The sequence below is a fragment of the Poromitra crassiceps genome (assembly GCF_964638095.1).
Source record: "Poromitra crassiceps genome assembly, contig: HAP1_SCAFFOLD_382, whole genome shotgun sequence".
NCBI classification, from domain to species: Eukaryota; Metazoa; Chordata; class Actinopteri; order Beryciformes; family Melamphaidae; genus Poromitra; species Poromitra crassiceps.
Genome location: NW_028152022.1, coordinates 48,101 through 69,082, shown reverse-complemented (window position 1 = coordinate 69,082; position 20,982 = coordinate 48,101). Strand labels below are relative to the sequence as shown.

General features: G+C 43.1%; 2 protein-coding genes across 2 annotated transcripts in view; one reads left to right on the top strand and one right to left on the bottom strand.

Annotated features, from left to right (window-relative positions):
* Positions 1-3,380: 3,380 nt before the first annotated feature.
* On the top strand, positions 3,381-10,341 carry LOC310771164 (G2/mitotic-specific cyclin-B2-like; the record flags this gene model as incomplete). Its single annotated transcript, XM_083663825.1, has 9 exons — positions 3,381-3,539; positions 6,008-6,076; positions 7,856-7,972; positions 8,072-8,254; positions 8,425-8,583; positions 8,703-8,939; positions 9,075-9,208; positions 9,357-9,456; positions 10,273-10,341. The coding sequence occupies 9 exons, from the start codon at positions 3,381-3,383 to the stop codon at positions 10,339-10,341; spliced, it is 1,227 nt and encodes a 408-aa protein (XP_083519951.1).
* A 5,218-nt stretch (positions 10,342-15,559) lies between these two features.
* Positions 15,560-20,982, bottom strand: part of LOC310771162 (uncharacterized protein) — a 29,358-nt gene continuing 23,935 nt past the window's right edge. Inside the window, exons 4-7 of the mRNA XM_083663823.1 lie at positions 20,920-20,977; positions 20,205-20,641; positions 19,609-19,932; positions 15,560-15,653 (exon numbers count right to left, since the gene is read on the bottom strand). Coding sequence (XP_083519949.1) covers positions 19,920-19,932; positions 20,205-20,641; positions 20,920-20,977 — 508 coding nt within the window. The 3' untranslated portion in view covers positions 15,560-15,653; positions 19,609-19,919. The remainder of the gene's footprint in view (positions 15,654-19,608; positions 19,933-20,204; positions 20,642-20,919; positions 20,978-20,982) is intronic.

Below are 20,982 nucleotides of genomic sequence, written 5' to 3'. Positions count from 1 at the left end.
GCCAACGCTACTACTAGCCATCTAGTAGCCACACAAGGCAATCATCGCCGTTTAGCCGACGCGGCCAAACTCACGGTAATCCAGTCTCATCTCAATCCACACACACACATCATGCCGACGACAAACGTCAACAACGGGACAACTGCCATCCGTAAAAACAAGGTACCATTTCATCGCAGTGATCACTGCAAAAAGTTTGGTTGCTAACCAAACTTCATCAATCAACAACGTCATCATCCAGCACCCAAAGCCACCGGGCGCTTCCGGCAACACCACGGCGATCCCGGATGACGTCATCACGCTGACCGACGCTGCAGCGCGGTCAAAGAACTTTTATGGAAAGAACTGAAAGCTCCATATTGCCCCATTGCAACATCAGCGCCCAGCAGCCTCCGCCATTTTTTATTTTTGGAAGCGTGACAGCGCCAAAAGAACCTCGCACAGGCTCGCAGTGGTCAGCTGCGGTAGCGCGGGCCCCTATAAGCAGCCTCTCTAAACAGTAACTCAACGGGAGAACACTCTAAATTTCGTGGATTCACATCTTTTCTGGGCGTACTGTAAATCTTGATTGAAGTGGTGTAGTGCAGGGATGTAAAACAACAACCATATTGTGGAAACTAAGCAAAATTTTTCGTTTTTTTCTTTTAGTTTTTTCAAGATAAATAGTAAATGCAAAGGACCCGAGGTTAAAACCACGGCAACGCACTTCTGACGGAGTGGACGACAGCCGCATTAGCTATTTATCTTGAAAAAACTAAACAAAGAAAACGAAAAATTTTGCTTAGTTTCCACAATATGGTTGTTGTTTTACATCCCTGCACTACACCACTTCAATCAAGATTTGCAGTACGCCCAGAAAAGATGTGAATCCACGAAATTTAGAGTGTTCTCCCGTTGAGTTACTGTTTAGAGAGGCTGATTATAGGGGCCCGCGCTACCGCAGCTGACCACTGCGAGGCGCATTCTGTTTCCAAAAATGGCCGGAGTTTCGTCTCTTTCCTTCCATGCTCTTTGGCGCGGTGCAGCTTCTTCTTATTATTATTATAGTTTTCCGGCAGACTTGATGCCTTACGGCACACTGCTGCCTCTCACTGGTCGGAAATATTACTGTTTATGGTGTTTTATGGTGTGAATTCAAGAACTGCCAGCACAGTCCTTGCATGATTCCCAGCAGCGTTGGGGTTAACTCATTACAAAGTAACATATTACACGTAATATATTATTTTAGCAGTAACTCAGTAATGTAACTTATTACTTATAGGATTTCAGTAATATATACCAGTTACTTCATCAGTAACTCAAGTTACAAATTGAGTTGCATTTTATTAAATCAAAGCACATAGTTTATACAATAATTTCCTAATCAAACCGTTGTCTTATGCAAATAACCAACCATTATAGATGACAATAACAATAGGAAGAATAACTTGCCCAACACTGATTCTCAGTGGATTCAGCAGGCTCTTCATTGTTAGTCTTTGTGCCCAGGCTTAGTGTGAGGGATCAGCCGAGCGGCATTTTGATGAACGGGCCGCTCACTGGGTGGCAGCGGCGTTCGAACCCTATGGAGCCCAAGTGGTGCGAGGTGTGAGTGTCTGCTCTAGCTGGCTTGACTCCGTTTGCATTTGGAGAACTGAGACAGTTCACACAATTTTGACACGACACGTATATATTATACATCAGACTCTCGGGCTAGTTCTGCTCTCACTCAGAATATCAAAATATAAGCGATGTGATGTATAGTTTCGGGATGTTAATGTTGTTGGCACAGCTCATACTATTAACTATGGGTGGCAAATGAAGTCACGTTGACTCGTCCTATACAGCAGCATACAGCCTTTTTCTTTCTCGTGCGTAACATTTACATTCCATGAATACACGTTTCACAGTTGTACACAGTTGCACACAGTCCATCTTCATGTTTTCCACTCTTTCCAAGTCCCATGCCAGTCCAGCGTCGCAGACGGCAGCCATTCCTGCAGCCATTCTGGCAGCCTCAGTCAGGAGGGCGAGAATGCCCCCCCCCCCCGTGCCTGCTCCCTCTGTTTCTGCTTTGTCTAACCTCATTGCTTCAATTCTCTCATCCCTATGTCCGCAGGCTGCACTATCACCCCATGCACATGCACCCCCTCATCCCAACATCCTTTCTTCTTCCCTTCCTTCTGCCAGTGTTAACATCAACCCACCGGCTACTGCGGTTCCTTCAGCCTCCATAACAGTTGCTCCGATCAACTCATTTCCTACTAACCTGTCCTTTTTCCCCTCCCTCCCCCAAACCCTCCCCCCTCCCCTTCCCCATCACCCAAATGTATTTAATTCCGTTTAGCTCTGCACCCTCAACCACAGCACCACCTGCAACCGGTTTTGCAACAATTCCACCATCAGCCAGCTTTCCAGCATTCTCCACAGCGCCACCTACAGCCAGCTTCCCAGCATTCTCTTCAGCCCCACCTGCAGCCAGCCTATTCACCCTTACCACCGCTCAACCTCCAGTTCAACCCACAGCACCACGCCCAATTCCAGTCTCATCCACCCTCAGGTAGCAGATAATAACTGGTAACTACATGGCCCTCGCTGAACTACTCCAACCCTCCACATTCCACCATCATGCTTCCAGAGAATTACAAAGCAACATTGGACCCATCCTACTCAAAACACCCTCACCCCACCCGCTCCAGAGAACGGACACCTACCCTTACTACCTTACCAAACATTCAGCATGAATGCCAAGCATCCCTGCACACCAATCAACATCAACACCTTATACAATGCCTTTTAACAACACCCAGACCCTAAATTCGTCAAACTTCCTCATTTTCAGTTTCTCTCACGATTTCCAGCCAGGCATCCAGGTCATCTCAGAACCTTCAGTCAGCTACCTCCTTGCTGCTACATGTACCAAATGCCAACTCCTCGCCCTGCTCAGACACCTCGTCTACGCCATCCCCATCATTCCCCAAGGATGATCCTCCCTCTCCCACCTCCTGTACATAGCCGCTTCAGCATATCACAGCTACATCTGCGACGACATCTGACCAGCCCATCTCCCGCTGTGTTGAAGCTTGTTGGGGGTGGATGGAGATCGTCCGTTATCCTGGGACACCGAGCCCAGCGGGCTCCCTCCCAGGATGCGATCTTCATCCACGACGACCTCGACGACATCTGACGAGCCATCTGCTGCTGCGTTGAAGCTCGCCGCGGGTGGATGGAGATCGTCCGTTATCCTGGGACACCGAGCCCAGCGGGCTCCCTCCCAGGATGCGATCTTCATCCACGACGACATCTGACCACATTGCCAATTTGCCATAGACAACGCTTGTAAAACGGAGACATGGCAATAGCAATACTGCCCCTCCTGGAACGGCACATCGTTTTCTACGATGATCTCACGCAACCTGGACATCCAGCTGTTCACCGATGCAAAACCATACATCGGATTCACCGGCTACCACGGAGGGAGGTGGAGCGCATCCGACTGGCCACCTGAGTTCGCTCTACTCTCCCCCTCAGCCGCTATCCACAAGTTGGATCCCATCTTGGTTGCAGCACTTCTTTGGGGGCACAAGTGGTCATCTACATAGACAACACAGCAGTAGTCAACATCATCATCTTGCAAATCACACATTACCTTATCCCGATCTCAGCCCAGCATCAATTCATCATCCGTACCGCTCACATTTCCAGTTACAAAACTCCATCACTGATTCTCCGACCAGTGTCTCATTCCAGAAATTCAAACTCTACTTCAGTCTCCGACTAATTCCAGTTCCAATTTAGCCCCCATCTTCAACTAAAACTCGCAGCTGCAGCACCTCCCACATGGAAAGAATCTATATGTACCCTATATGTTTTAATATAGGGCCACATATAGTTTTCCCATATATGGTGCATACATAAAATTGGCCGTTTTCCTATATTATATGTACATATATGTACCTATATGTATAGGTACATATATGTACCTATATGTACATATAATATAGGAAATCGGCCAATTTTATGTATGCACCATATATGGGAAACCTATATGTACATATATGTACCTATATGTAGGATTTTAAATAAAAAAAAATAGCAGCGCACACGGGATTCGAACCCCGTTCCCCAAGGTTCAAGCCGTGCGCTCTAGTGCTGAGCTATACATTTTCTTATACTAACCAGAGAGCCGGGCACATTATATACTCTCTTGCACACAACGTAGACCGACGTCAGCGATCGGGAAGTTATTTTATGTGATGCGTACGATCGTAACAGACTAAAATGATGTTGTAACATAGTGTGCCCAGAGCACCTCGTTCCGCACTTGGTGCAGACCGGTGCAGACTTGCTTTGGTCTAGTCAGTCACAGCTAGTAAGTACTTGCGCATGCTCGTTGCTGCAGGAACTGAATTCATTATTTTATAGTATTGCGCTAAACTATTAACCATAGTTGTGTCCTGGAAGCTTTTTGCTGGCACCACATAGCCTATAGTCCCATATTTATGATATTTCATGTGACATAAAATGCGTTGAAATGTAGTTTTCGTGTAGATCAGATTTCAACTCTCAGTTACACAATAAAAGACAATAAAATGCCAATTCACACACTATCAATATTGTCTCTATTCCAAACTACAACAAATGTTTTAACAATATGATGAACCAAATTGTGTTTTTTTACACGTTTACGTTGTAACCGCATTTTAGCCGGTTGAAAAGAGGGTGAAATTAGGTCTTAGACGTTCAAACCCAATATCACCCAGATTTAAACTAAAAATCAACGTTGAAAAAACGTTTTGTGCTCGCTGGGTATATATGGATTATGACACAGTGTATACAAACAGATTTGTAAATGACCTAGGAGGCATATACCTTGTATTGTGTACATATATGGCCTATATGTAGATATAAAGAAGTGAGACCTATATGACCTGTATTATGAACATATAGGGCCTTTATGTGTATATAAAGAAGCTATATAGGAGACATATATGCCCTGTATGTGCACATATAGTACCTATATGTGGATATAAAGAAGCTATAGGAGACCTATATGCCCGGTATATGCACTTATATGCACCTGAATCTGGCCTATATGCAACCTATATGCGGCATAAATGTGGCCTATATGCGCATATATGCACCTAAATCTGGCCTATATGCAACCTATATGCGGCATATATATGGCCTATATGCTCCTATATGCGCATATATGCACCTAAATCTGGCCTATATGCAACCTATATGCGGCATATATATGGCCTATATGCGCATATATGCACCTAAATCTGGCCTATATGCAACCTATATGCGGCATATATATGGCCTATATGCTCCTATATGCGCATATATGCACCTAAATCTGGCCTATATGCAACCTATATGCGGCATATATATGGCCTATATGCTCATATATGCTGCATATAGGTTGCATATAGGTTGCATATAGTTGCATATATGTTCATATAGATTCTTTCCATGTGGGCTGACCTCAGCATCCTGACAAGCCATCCTCAACAACCTAGCTCCCAGAACATCGTCATCATACCCCACAGGATGGACTTGCTTCAAGTCCGTCCTCACACGTTACAACTTATCGTTTCCTTTATCGGACGTCTTCACCATCTGAACTTCATCACCTACGCCCATTCCTCTCTTCACATCAGAACTTTCGTGATCCACATCTACTTCAATAGCATCAATTCCCCTGTCAACTACTCACTGGCGCCTACGTCCTGCCATCTCCCTTTCCCTCATCAGCCTGCGGAAAGGCAGAGCCACGATTAACTTCAACACTTAACATCAACACCCTCCGCACAGGGTACTCATCCCCGTCTCCAACGCAACCCTCAGATCCACGTTTCTTCAGACGTTCAGAATTCAACTCAACCACGTCCATCTCCAATCCACCTCGACATGCAAGTCTTTCCGACCTTACAATTCATACTTCCGACATCATCTACAAACTCAAAATCCGATCGACTCGGAACCTCACATCCCATCTTCCCGTAAGTCCTCTCAAAATCAGGAATATCGCCTGAATTATATTCTGGCCACTCTTTCCGCATCGGAGCTGCATCTTCAGCCTCCAGGCAAGGTATCCCTGATCACACCATCAAAGTCCTAGGCCGTTGGTCATCCCAAGCCTACCACAGCTACATCCATAGCAACCTCAGTGACGTCCGTAATGCCCATGCTCATCTCAGCCAATGAAGTTCTTTTGGGGATAAGATGGAGCCATCAAGACCATGAAGATTCCATCGCCGAGGCAGTTCCCCCATCCAGAGTCTCACTCCCTGGTTCCTCGAGACATCTACTCATACTTCCTCCAAGTCATCCATTCATTCCTCATCCGCTCACCCCCTCATCCCTTCATCCCTCATCCCTTCATCCCTTCATCCCTCATTCCTTCATCCCTCATCCCATCACCCCCTCCCCCCATCCCTTCCCTCATCCCTCACCCCCTTATCCCTCATCCCTTCATCCCTCATCCCCTCATCCCTTCATCCCTCATCCCATCAACCCCTCCCCCCATCCCTTCCCCCATCCCTTCATCCCCATTCTCCCTAACAAACTATCAGTTATTTGTGGCTTGGTCATAGTTAGTGAAATGAAGTTATAATAACATTATAACTAAAGTTTGGGAACAAGGCCATGCCACAACTAACCACTCAGTCAATCATTCAATCAGGCAATCCCTTGCTCCGCCCGGATTCAATCATTCGCTCCACCTATATATACGCCCCAAACCAAGATCCTTTCTCTCGTCTCAAGACCAAACTCATCCCTCCCACCCAACCCCTTAATCTTCTATCTCAGCCTAGGAACCACCAGGGATAAGATGGAGCCATCAAGACCATGAAGATTCCATCGCCGAGGCAGTTCCCCCATCCAGAGTCTCACTCCCTGGTTCCTCGAGACATCTACTCATACTTCCTCCAAGTCATCCATTCATTCCTCATCCGCTCACCCCCTCATCCCTTCATCCCTCATCCCTTCATCCCTTCATCCCTCATTCCTTCATCCCTCATCCCATCACCCCCTCCCCCCATCCCTTCCCTCATCCCTCACCCCCTTATCCCTCATCCCTTCATCCCTCATCCCCTCATCCCTTCATCCCTCATCCCATCAACCCCTCCCCCCATCCCTTCCCCCATCCCTTCATCCCCATTCTCCCTAACAAACTATCAGTTATTTGTGGCTTGGTCATAGTTAGTGAAATTCCTTTTGTCCACTTGTTTTACAGCTCCCTCGATCTTCACAGTCAACTTCCCATCAAAGCTGTCTGTCAGTCTGTCACCATGGTCTATAAGAATGTAAGTGATTCAGGGTCGGTTACTGTCACAGCACACAACATGATAAATCATGTAGGCTAATATACAACAGTGGTTCTCAACCTGTGGTTGGGGGACCAGAAGGGGTCCTCAGTGAGTTTTCAGCAAATTGATGAATTGTTCCACTTCAGCATTATTTTATTTACAAGCAGTTCTCACAGTGTAGAATAATGACTATAGGGTATTTTGTTGTCTCTGCCTAAATAGTTTATTTGCAAATCTAATAAAGACTCAGATTTGGGTCAGAGCTAAAATGTCATCAAATTAGGGGTCCTTGATATGAAAAAGGTTGAGAATCACTGACAGACAACTGCACTCCTCCACCGCTCTTGTGTAGGCTATGTTTGTACTTTCATGTAGCTACTTTATTTTGAGTGATTTTAATTGATTTAGGCTAAAGTCGCTTTGTATACGTTTCTGTGTATAGGCTACTATGGATGTAACATGTGGACAGGGTTTATTGTGAGGAAGACGTCCTTCTTGTAACAAATAGAAATGCAGTGGAGGTGTTTGTCATTGTGCTGTTGTTTTTCCCTCATCAGAGACGTGCCAGGAGGTCCGACAAGGACTCTTTCATCCTGCGTGAGTGTCCTTGTGGATGGACAAAGGTGACCAGTGCCAGGGGCCTGGTTGTCCACCAAGGAAGGAAGAAGTGCCAGGTAGAGAACAGACAGACACAAAGTTATGAACCAACATGCGTTGTGTTGAACTTATTAACAGTATGTCTGACTTTGAGTGACATTCAATTGTACTTTCAGAAGGCCGGACCAGTCAACCAAAAACGGGTTCAACCCATGCGTGCATGCGTGCATACCAAAGCGTGGTACCCACTTCCCCCTGTAGCAGAGATGAAGACAGCTGATGTGAAGCAGGACAGGGACATGCCACAGCTGTGCGCTGAAGACGTTGAAGACATTTATGCCTATATGCACCTCCTTGAGGTAATTCATGCTGTCAGCCACAGTTTAATTTCTTAAATTCAGGAGGAACCAACATGTCATGGGACTACAATCTAATTCCACCCTGATTAGTTTATTTTGAGCTGCTATGCTCTTTCTTTGCCATTGGAGTGTGTATTTTATATTGATATATATTTGTTGTGTGTCCACAGGTGCAGCAGGCCGTGCGACCCAATTACATGGAGGGGTACCAAATCAATGAACAGATGAGAGCCAAGGTGGTGGACTGGATGATCGGGCTTCACTCCCACTTTGCTCTGCATCAGGAGACATTGTACCTTGCCGTCGCCATCCTGGACCGTTTCCTACAGGTACACAACTGTTTTAGAAGTGTTCGCGTTTCTCTTTCTGTGAACTAGCTTTCTGTGAACTAGCTTTCTGTGAACTAGCTTTCTGTGAACTAGCTAACACTATTCTTAATGTGCTGCAGGTCAAGCAAGTGCCTCCTACTAAGCTGCAGCTTGTAGGAGTGACGGCCATGCTGCTCGCCTGCAAGTACGAGGAGATCTACAGTCCTCCGATTGCAGAATGTGCCAACATGACCGACAACACCGTCACAAAGGCCCAGATTCGGCGGATGGAGCGGCTGATATTGAGGACACTCAATTTCGATCTGGGACGACCTCTGCCGCTGCACTTCCTCAGCAGGGCTTCAAAAGCTGCGAACGTGAGTCTTGTCTACTAAATACCTCCCAACACCATACACGTAATGAATAGAAGGATTCATTTGGGCTGGTTACCAGGCTAATAGTTTAGGTCATCAGGGCTCTCAAAGTGACTGTCTGTTTTCTGTCTTGTCTAGTCTCCTATAGAGACACAAATGCTGGCGACATACTTCATGGAGTTGAGTCTCCCCGATTACAACCTGGTGCACTACCGGCCATCAGAGATCGCGGCTGCATCTCTCTGCTTCTCCCAGCTGTTGCTGGATGGACGGTCCTGGGTGAGTTGACTGACGTCTATAGAAATAGATTGAAAGGCTGACTGAAGCAAGTCAACATGAGTTTGATAATAAGACACATTACATGACTTCAAGAATGAACTAACACATGAGTGAGTTGATCTCTCCTGTTTTGTGTTGCAGGCTCCCACTCAGCATCACTGTTCGGGTTATGACGAGGCCCATCATGTGGCGCATCGGCAGAAATGTGATGGCTGCCAATGAGGGGGAATTGGGCTTCATGGTGAGTTGGTTGCCAACAACATTCAAAAATTCCAAATAATTCTTCTGTTGGCTAAGTTCCTTATGTATAGATGCATGTCCCATCAATTCAAAAAGTGGCACCTTCTATGTTTCAGAAAGCTATTTACATGTTTCACAAAGCTATTTACATGTTTCACAAAGCTATTTACATGTTTCACAAACTATTTACATGTTTCACAAAGCTATTTACATGTTTCACAAAGCTATTTACATGTTTCACAAGTTTCACAAAACTATTTACATGTTTCACAAAGCTATTTACATGTTTCACAAGTTTCACAAAACTATTTACATGTTTCACAAAGCTATTTACATGTTTCACAAGTTTCACAAAACTATTTACATGTTTCACAAAGCTATTTACATGTTTCACAAAGCTATTTACATGCACAATGTTGTTAACAAAATGTCCTCAATGGAGAATGATAATGAAACAAAGGGAATGGACAGCGTTATGGTCAAGCCTAGCATGTTGAGTTTAAAGTGGTCTTAAACAATATAGTGTTGTTTGTAACATGTATACCCCTGCCTATTAATAAGGTTTAGAAAAGTCTCCTACAAACGCTGAATACAAAAAACATTCATTAATAAAGGCTAAGTCCAGCACAGGCAAGGACACTTGTGACTATTTTGGCTGAACAGAAAAGATAGAAGCATCTTTTGCCGGTAGTGAAAATCCTACCTTGGGGATTTCTAAATACCCTGGTATAGAGTAATACCCTGGTGTACAGTAATAGCTCAATACTGCCCAAGCCTAGTTATTAGTGACCTAATGCCTTTTTGTATTTCCCTCCAGATGGTCAGGAAGAAGTACGCACGCAGTGAGATGATGGAGATCAGCCTCCTTCCTGAGCTCTACAACTAACTCTTCCCAACAAGACACATGGCCCTCCTATGCCAACGCCCACCAGTGGTACCAGGACAACATGCCCCCATGCTCAGTATGACTGCCCCACACACACACACACACAGAGCGCTGTCCAATGGCTACTGCGCCCCTTCCCCTCATGTGAACAGCCCACGGCCAGCCACTGTTCTCTACGCTGAGCCCAAGTCCTCTGACTCATTACTACAGACACACACATATGAGGAACCTTTCTGAAGACGGCCTGTTATGACTCATTACTACAGACACACACATATGAGGAAGCTTTCTGAAGACAGTCTGTTATGACTCATTACTACAGACACACACATATGAGGAACCTTTCTGAAGACAGCCACTGTTCTCTGTTATGACTCAAGTTCACAAGTCTGTGCTGCACTATTTAATTTCAGCCATGTTCTGTTCTGACTTGTTTCTTTTAGGCATAGTTTTAATATGCAAATGTTTTTTATAAGATGGTCAAAAACCACATACTTATTTTTTTATTACAGTGCAGCTAAATATGAGGCTATATTAATTATTGCTGTGCCTTATTTTTTTTATATGATCCTTTGATAGATTGTTACTGATCAAACTGAGTTCTATAGTTAAGATCAAATATGAATGCCAATCAATGGCAATAGTTCCTCCATGAAACTGTTCATAACAAGGTCTGTGGATTATCTTGAGTAACCGGGTCATGATTTCTGAAAAGAGACAATGCTGTTGAGTTTTTCAAATGTTTTTCTTTGGCACTTTGAGCGCCACAAACTGAGTGCCATCCACTTCCATTGTATTGGAGAGAAGGCAGAAGCTCTGCGGCCGATATCTCCAAAACTCAAGCAAATAACACAAAACGATATAGATGGATAAATAGCACTATAGGTGAGAGGGAAAATGTATTTTGGATTTTAGGGTGAGCTGTCCCTTTAACGCGTTACATTTAGATACCCACCTGACTTAATGCACGTGTGCAGCACATTGAGGTAATGCTGTTTCATCTGGCGTCTCATGTGCTCTGTGTTGTAAACATTTGCTATACTGACAAGGTAGCACCTCTGTCCAGCTGTAAGGGCTGGGTGCTGAAACAACAACGCATGTGATTAGACCCCGGACTGCAACCTATAGGCTACAGCAGTGGTTTTCAAAGTGGGGTCCGGCCCAGAATGTACGGCTATGTTGGTCATGGCTGGGTTTCATGCACTTTATGTAATAAAACATCTAAAAGCAAAAATCTTATCAAATGGGGGTCTGTGGTTCGGGGAGGCCCACCTCCCCTGAAAACCTCTGCTGTAGGCAAATTACCTCCTTCAAACCATGTTGGCACTGTGACAGTAAAAATGACAAGGACAAACAGCATCTGTCCAAGTCTGAGCTGCGTACCTGTAAGAAGGGCGTCATAATCATAGATGTGGGAATGTGTATGTTCCTCATCTGCTGACCGGCAGCAGACACCTTGGTGTGACGTGTTCCTCTGTGCAGCTGATGACCAGCTAAACATTCAAGGCCTGTCAAAGATGACATATTATTCCAATGTAAATAGTTTTTTTAATGTAAATATTTTGTATAAATGTATGTTTTGTATGTTTGTACAATGTTTTATATAAATGTGTTTTGTATGAATTCCCTAATTTGACTTTGTTTGAATTTTTTTAAAGGTCATTTTATTATTTAATTCCGAAAAACATGGTGAAAAATGATTTTGACAGTATTTTCTGATTTATGGAGTGATAAAAGGAGATATCCTCTGTAAAAACGTTTGTTTTAATATATCAACAAAATGAAATAAGAATTTTGAACCTGGCTTCATCCAATGTTCAGAGTTCTGTCCTGGAAATGTATGCAAATTAAGTAGATCATGCCTCATTTGCATATTTAAACATAACATCAGAAAACTTGTCATACAAAAGTAAATACTCAACTGGGGAAGTTTCATGCTCATATCAGTTTTTTCTTTTTACCATATTCACCTGTCATGTCTCACCTTCATTTTGGGCTAAGTGTTACAGCCATTTTTGAACTTTCCAATGTCCATTCCACTTGCCATAATACACAGGTAGGTTGGAGTGATCTTACACAGAGCCAATAACAAACTGATTCCACACAGTGATTGCAGTTTAGTCTGTTGTTTATTGTAGAGATGAGATGAACACACCAGTTTGTTTCCAATGCTGCTCTTGGCTGTGGTCTGGTGAGAACTGTGTGAGCTTCCCCTCACCTGTGCCTAACACAACTCTGTGATCCCATACCGCCACCAAGTGTCTAAAAATAATATTGCAAGATAATCTAAACAAAATAATATGACATGCCAACAATAAGCATAAATGACTCCTACAGTAAGGGTACCTCCAAAGTGCACATATTTAAACGGGTCATATCTGATGGTTGTATGTGAAATAACACTAGAAAACCACTGTATAGAGACATTACAGACAATTATATGAACACAACATGTTTAGAAGCAGAGATACACACACTTATTTGTGTGACGCTGCGACATGAAGTCCCCAGACTTCGACACCTGAATTTACATTGATCCAATAATGATATGTTATAGTATGTTATTTACATGTCCCTAGTGAGCACATTAAACCTTGAATCATTACTATTGCAATTTGTTCTGGGTCAAACCACAGATTGACTGAACTATATGCATTAATGATGAAGTTTAAACCAGTGTAGTGCAGTATCTGACTCCTGAAAGGCTTATAAAGACCAATGTGACCTCTTTTCCTCATTTAGAGAAGGAAATACTTTTAGGCTAATTAACCGACAGGGACAACTGATAGACACAAGTATGTATCCAACATAAGAATCAATGTGAAAGCTTTATTTTTTGACAGGAGAAAATAGAAATGACAGTTAATCACTGACAACTAGTCTCTTGGGAGCAAAAATGTAACACTACATACAGTGTTCCTTAATGTGTATGTCTCAACTGACATATGAATAAACACATTTCTTGGTCTGGGAAAGTATTCAGATGTTGTGCTATGGTACCCTACAATATAGGTATGTTGACACTATGGTTACACAGAGCTCAACAAAGAACACTCACTAAAAGGTTGTTGACACAGGCTTTCAAAAGAGCAAATCACTCATCGTATTATGTCTGTCATCTGTTAACAATTTTTGGAAGGATGACTTGAGAGTGAGCTGTGCTGCTGCTGCTTCTCCCCTGTGGCTTCTTCGTCCTGGATCCCACATCTTCCTCTGCATGTGCCTTCAACCTACACCTGTCTTTAAGCACATGGTCCCCATGCCTTCTTATGGCTATGGAACTCTGACCTAGACGATACAAGATACAAAATGCACTGTGAGAGATATATTTTATATCTCTTTGTTTACATTTAGATACACACCTGACTTAAAGGGACAGCTCACCCTAAAATCCAAAATACATATTTTTCCTCTCACCTGTAGTGCTATTTATCCATCTATATCATTGTGTGTTAGTTGCCTGAGTTTTGGAGATATTGGCCGTAGAGATTGCTGGCTTCTCTCCAATACAATATAACTGGATGGCACTCGGCTTGTGGTGCTCGAAGCACCCAAAAATTACATTTGAAAAACTCAACATCATTGTCTCTTCCCAGAAATCATGACCCGATTACTCAAGATAATCCACAGACCTTGTTGTGAGCAGTTTCATGGAGGAACTATTTTCTTTTGTACGAACTAGCTAGCAGCTAGCGGGTGTAGTTCGGTCAAAAGAAAATAGTTCCTCAACGAAACTGTTCATAACAAGGTCTGTGGATTATTTTGAGTAACCGGGTCATGATTTCTGAAAAGAGACAATGCTGTTGAGTTTTTCAAATGTATTTATTTGGCACTTTGAGCCCCACAAACTGAGTGCCATCCAGTTCCATTGTATTGGAGAGAAGGCAGAAGCTCTGCGGCCGATATCTCCAAAACTCAAGCAAATAACACAAAACGATATAGATGGATAAATAGCACTACAGGTGAGAGGGAAAATTTATTTTGGATTGTAGGGTGAGCTGTCCCTTTAATGCTTTACATTTAGATACCCACCTGACTTAATGCACGTGTGCAGCACATTGAGGTAATGCTGTTTCATCTGGCGTCTCATGTGCTCTGTGCTGTAAACATTTGCTATACTGACAAGGTAGCACCTCTGTCCAGCTGTAAGGGCTGGGTGCTGAAACAACAACGCATGTGATTAGACCCCGGACTGCAACCATTAGCCTATAGGGGGGGGAAAAATTTGAGGTTTTTTTCCCCCCTTTTTTAGCCATATTTAGAGTAATATATCATTTTAAATCAACATTAGGATTATACTGTTGTGATGTCATTATTCAGTATATTCTCTTTCATGTCACCACCTGCTCAGCTCTCCTGTCAACATAATTGTAACTAACAAACTGTTTTAGCCAAATTCATATCAAAATGACACCTACAAACACAGGTACACAACCCAAGCCGTACACAACACACAAAGTCATCATCGATAATAAAAAAAACATACAGAGGGACATTTATTCCCGATAGGAACGATTGAAAAATAAAATAAAATATATTATGTTGTTTTTAACTTTACACCACCTCTTTTTGTTACTTATTGGGTCATGAAACTGAAACCATGCATATAGCCACCTGCATACCTGACTTCGGGAGCTTGGCAATTGGCATCATGCATGATTAGCCAGTAGCATCCCAACGTGTCACACAGGTAACATTACTTAAGAGACAGACTAGACACTTACTTTCTTGGTTGTTGCTAAAAAATCTGTCAGTGTCACTCACTGTCTGTCGTTCACTCGCTCACTGTCTCGCAGCTCGCTCACCTTCAATTATCTCGCCAGGCAGACAGAGAGTCATCACTCACCACCATGCTGCTGCTCTCTCGGAATCAAGTTACCGCGGACGCGGCGTCAGATGACTTCCTGCCTGACCTGCCATTCGTTTTAAAATAAAAGCGATCCCGTGTTTTTCATGCTTTTCCATGCAGATTGTTTTATAAAAAAAAAAAAAAAAAAAAAAAAAAAAAAAAATCCCTCTGAAATATTAGGGGAGGTCCGGACCTCCCCGTTCTCATAGCTAGTTACGGCCATGCCTTCATCATTGTCACTTTACATCAAATGAAAAATAAACACATTTATTTGTTTTTACATTTTTATTTCAAGTGCAGAAAACACGACACACTTTACATTGAAATATTAAAACACACCAGTGCATTTACAAGCAATAGAAGCACACAATGATAGAAGAATCTGGTCATTCATGTTCACAATATATAGATCCTTCCTTCTCATTCACAGTATACAGTATATAACTCTTGAAAAGATAATCTGCTAAAAAGGCTTATAGTGGGGCAGATTAGCAAAATGATTGTGCACTTTGTGAAAGAAGCACTAAACTTGGTACACATGTAGCCAAAGGCAATCAAAAAATATTTGGATATGGAGCCATCATGGATTTGTAATCTGTCGCCCGTGGCAACCATTTATTTCAAAATGGCCACCAGATAACCACTATAATTTTGCATTTGGTAATAAAAGCACCAGATTTGGTAAACATGTAGCTAAAGGCATTCCAAAATGATTTGAACATTTGGTCCCCATGGATTTTCAATATGTCACACTTTTTTTTTTCAAAATGGCCGCCCAGGTAACCAAAACCGTTGTGCTTTTTGTGACGAAAGCACCAGATTTGGTACACATGTTGCCCAAGTTATTCTAAAAATATTCAGTGTGTCACCAATGACAACTATTGTTTCAAAATGAATGCTAGATGACCACAACAATTGTGATTTGTGTTAAAGACATTAGTTTCACTTTTTTAGGCTTTTGGACCTGTAAGCTACTTGTAGGGGAGGCCACGTAGAGGCTGTCTTTGTCTCCCCCAATGTTATTGTTTTTGTATTTTTTTATGTATTTTTTGTATTTCTATATATTTTTTTATATTTTATTATTTTTTTGTGTTTTTCATTTTTTCATTTTTTTCGTTTTTTATTTTTTTGATAACGGCAATGATAAAGATAACAATATGAAAGTAGTAATTGCAATAAAACATTGTGTAGATTATTGTGATGTGGATGATATTGGTTTCACATCATATTTTATGATTCAGAACTTGAATCAGGAAATTCAGAATTGCTCAGAGACCATAACTCAATACTCGAAACAAGTCATAACATTGATTTGACAAACCTAGGATCTAACGTTATCACAGGAAAGTCTATTCAGCACTCCCCTTCACAGTAACAGAGAGCTGTGCAGTCTAATGCTGCTTTTTTGCACTTGCACTGCCTAACACAACCCTTTTTGCATTTACAAGAGACAAGTTCAGGGCTGGAATGGCCTGCATCTGGTAGGCATGTCCAGAAGGGTTCATAGTACCCCTCGGATGTCTGTGACCATCCCCATCCACATGGTGAAGGTAGTTTTGGTGTGGATACCAGCATCTGACCCCACACATGGCCTCCTTGATACACTGCTCTCTTTACATGCTCCTCTAAGGCAGCTTTTGTTGGAGGGATTGAGAGCACATTGTGCCTCTTCACAAACATCTTCTTTCTTGCTTTGTCTATTTCTTGACATGTGCTGGTTCGGTCATAAAGAAGGATAACAAACCTCTCGATTGTGGCCATTACCTCCTGTGGTATGTCATCTGGGGCAGAAGATAGTGTCAGCAGGGCATGTGTCAGCTCTGGAAAGACAGCCCAGACAGCCCACCCTGTCTTCTTCCCGTGGCCAGCAAAGCTTGATACAGTGTCGCAGCCCGTCAATGCGTGGAACATCGGAAGTGCACGTGCCTTTTCAGGTCCCAGCCCTGCTGCAATCTCATGGGCTGCGAGGTATCGGAAGTTCAGGCTCTCTGCAGAAGAAGCAGGTGTCTTGTCTCATTTCAGAAGGGCTTGATGATTGGGACCTTGTGCGCTTGTATTCTGTCTGTGGGTCAGGACTTTCACTGTCTGTTCCCAGTGCTCGCTTTTGTGCTCTTTGGAGCTTGGTTGCATTGTACTTGAGCCTACATGTTTTATGGTAGCGAGCTTGGTTTGCAACCATTGTTGCTTCAATACCTTGGCCCTCATCTAGTCTCTCAAGTGTGAATGTTGAAGGGAGCTGGCGAAGTTCTTTGAACTGGATCAAATGCTCTGCAAGTGATCTGTACCCACTACCCTTGTCTTGTCGTTTGGACTGCAAAGGACATGTTAATGCCTCTTCCTTGTGTTCTTGGCAGATAACACAGAGCTTCCAGTCAGTCTTGTCTGCACGAGAGGTTGATGGTCCTTGACCATCGACTTCCACAAGTTTGAAGTTCTTTGACATTTTCTTGGATTCTTGCAGTAAGTCTTTTGTTTCTCTCTTATAGAGGCACATCTATGTATGGGATTCAACTAGGTTTGGATGTGAAAATTGACCTACACCTAGCCCGATCGTTCATCCAATGCCATTTAATTCCTGTGCGATCTGTACACCATCCGGGTAACTATGAAAGTCATGCAAAGCCCCATTACCCTTGGCTCGGCTCTCCTGCGCTGGCACATCCTGTCAATTCAGGTGCGGCTATCTAACTACATCTAAATATACATAATATTAACTAGATCTGGGGCTAAAATTAGATAGCATTTAGGAAACTAAACTACACTACTAGCCTACTGTGAACTAGTGGATACAGAAAGTATAGCATTAAAGCATAGTGTATTTAGCTGACATTGAACCCCATGCTGAGTTTCACAGCAGTGGTGTCACCAGTGTGCCCTGGCTGTGTTTTGACATCCACTCTATTCAAATAATTTTGGAATGCCCTTGGCTACATCGGTCCCAAATTTGATGTTTTAATCGCAAAATGCTCCATATTTGTGGTTATCTGGCAGCCATTTTGAAAAAAAAAGGTTGCCATGGGTGACATATTGAAAATCCATGAGGGCTCAATATCCAAATCATCTTGGAATGCCTTTAGCTACATGTGTACCACATTTGGTGCATTTATTACAAAATGCTCAATTGTTGTGGTTATTTGGTGGCCATTTTGAATTAAATGGTTGCCATGGGCGACAGATTGAAAATTCATGATGGCTCCATATCCAAATCTTTTTTGATTGCCTTTGGCTACATGTGTACCAAGTTTAGTGCTTCTTTCACAAAGTGCACAATCCTTATGAAATTTCTAGCTAACACCCCACTATTAACTCATTGAATGCCAATGACGACAGCTGTCGTCAATTCAAATACTGACGTAGAGTGCCAAAGACGACGATTGTCGTCAATTGCGTTTTTTGACGGTGGGACGTGGATCAATCCCTGATACATCTCTGGTACAACTATTGTAGCTATTGGAGGTCTATAACCTATTTTACAGAACCCTTAGGTGGCGACAGTGCTCTCCACATAACAGAAAGGCAAGGAAAAAACAAAGAAGAAGTCGTTATGGAAACGGAAATCGCATCGCATCCGTATGCATCGATATGCTGAAGCACGTTACTGCAGCTGTGCCTGCAGCAGCCAATCTGCTCCCACAATTGAGCCGCTCCGTGTCGGTTGCGACAGCACAGCCGCACATCCACACCGTGCAGTTGTTATTATTCTCAACTGGAAGCATCGTTGCCGGTGACAAACACACGCGGAACGCTGTAAAAAAAATGGATGTTGCGCACCCTTCACTGTGCGCACAGCAAACTCAGCAGAGAGCCACCACAGACAGGAGGAGGAGTGTGCAGTTGAGGCGAGGCGGGGCGGGGCGGGGGGGGGCACGCAGAGCAGCACGCAACACCCAGACAGACCCAGGCAGCAGGACAGGATTGACAAACGCAAGCCAGAATATCCGATGCCCACCAGCAGCAAATCAAGACCAGCAAGAAGCTGCAACCAGCAGCGCACGCAGGGGCCAGCGCTGCTGGTTGTAGCTAAAAATATTATTCTGCCAAACAAAATTCCCTGGCCTAAACTGTTTTATTGAAGGAAATTATTTTTGAGGTGTGACTACATTAGAAAAGATTAGCTTCAGAGTCAGTGATGTGCTTGAAATGTTTAATTTCACAAAAGGCCAATTATCTCAGCTTCTAGAAAAAAATTGCTGTTTTTGGATGAATCAAGCTATCTTCTCCGGCTCATAACTAAAGAACGGAAAATGGGATCAATAAACTTTTTTTTGCAGATGATAGAATAGAGTCTCATCGTTCTTTGTGCGTGTTCAGTGTTTACATAGTAATATCACACAATATTCTGTGGGCCTCGAGAAATCACTGAAAACGCTCTGAAACTCTGGCACTGGGAGCGTCCATTCTCCAAAAGTGGCTGGCACTCAATGAGTTAAATGTAAATACAAATGCAAAGATAATGGAAGAGTTTGCTTGAAGTTGAAAGGTTGTTTAGTTACTAAAGGAAAGCCCAACCTTTTCTAATTCAAGGTCACTTCTGATTGTTAAAACATTTCCGAGGACCACCTTCCCAAATACATGATAGCTTATCATTCTGACGTGAGAGGTCCTCCGCATCCCACTAGGTGGTGCTCTGAGGCCCACCAGTGGGCTGCAGCCCAGTGGTTGAGAAACACTAGTTCAGTACACCACAGAGAGTGTGTTCACGCCTTCAGACTCTGTAGAGATCCACTGCCTAGCCAATGAGCCTGAAAAACAACAACAACAACAACACATTAGTAAGTTAACCAATTTGCAAAGTGTTTTGCAGATTAGTGTAGCCTATTGTCTATTAAAAAAAAAAAAAAAAAATCTGAGTTGTGGTTGTGGTCAGTAGCATAATGTAAACATGTCATCCGAATGACACTGGCACTCCACCGGCCAAGTTTAATCAAAATCAGACCAGCAGTGTAGCAATCACGGCTTTTCAAAGTTTGACATTTTGAGCCAGTTGTAATGACAAGAGCTGCTCAGTGCTCACCCAGCATCACTGTTGGGTCTGTTGAAGTTGACAGCAGCATCCTGGACCTCCTCCTGTCTCTGGGGCTGAGCTGATTGGATGGCAGAGTCGAGAGGATCCGCCTCCTGTCTCTGGGGCTGAGCTGATTGGCCGGCAGAGTCGAGAGGATCCTCCTCCTGTCTCTGGGGCTGAGCCAATTGGATGAGGGAGTAGAGAGGATCCTCCTCCTGTCTCTGGGGCTGAGCCAATTGGATGAGGGAGTAGAGAGGATCCTCCTCCTGTCTCTGGGGCTGAGCCAATTGGATGAGGGAGTAGAGAGGATCCTCCTTGTTCTCAGAGAAGGGGATGCTGCTGTAGTAGTGAAGCTCAGGCTGCTCTGTTGGTTTGCTCTGTGCAGCAAGGATGGGGCTCTGGCCTACAGCTGAGATGGTGTCATATACATGACCAGGCTGGTTTGACTGATGGGTAGAGAACATAGAATATGAATATATATATATATATATATATATATATATATATATATATATATATATATATATATATATATATATATATATATATATATATATATATAACTGCAGTGACCATACAAATAAAGGAAAATATATTTCTGTGGCACTAGTAAGATATTTATGACAGACCAATTTAAGAAATAAGAGCAAGGGAGAAAAGGTGTAACATTTCCTAAACAATGTTTATATTTTTGCAATGGACTTGTTTAATTACTGTACTTAACCTGCACAGAGTTGCCTGTTGTCCCAGGTCCAGGGGGTTGAGTGGAGGTCCTCTTTCTTCTGAT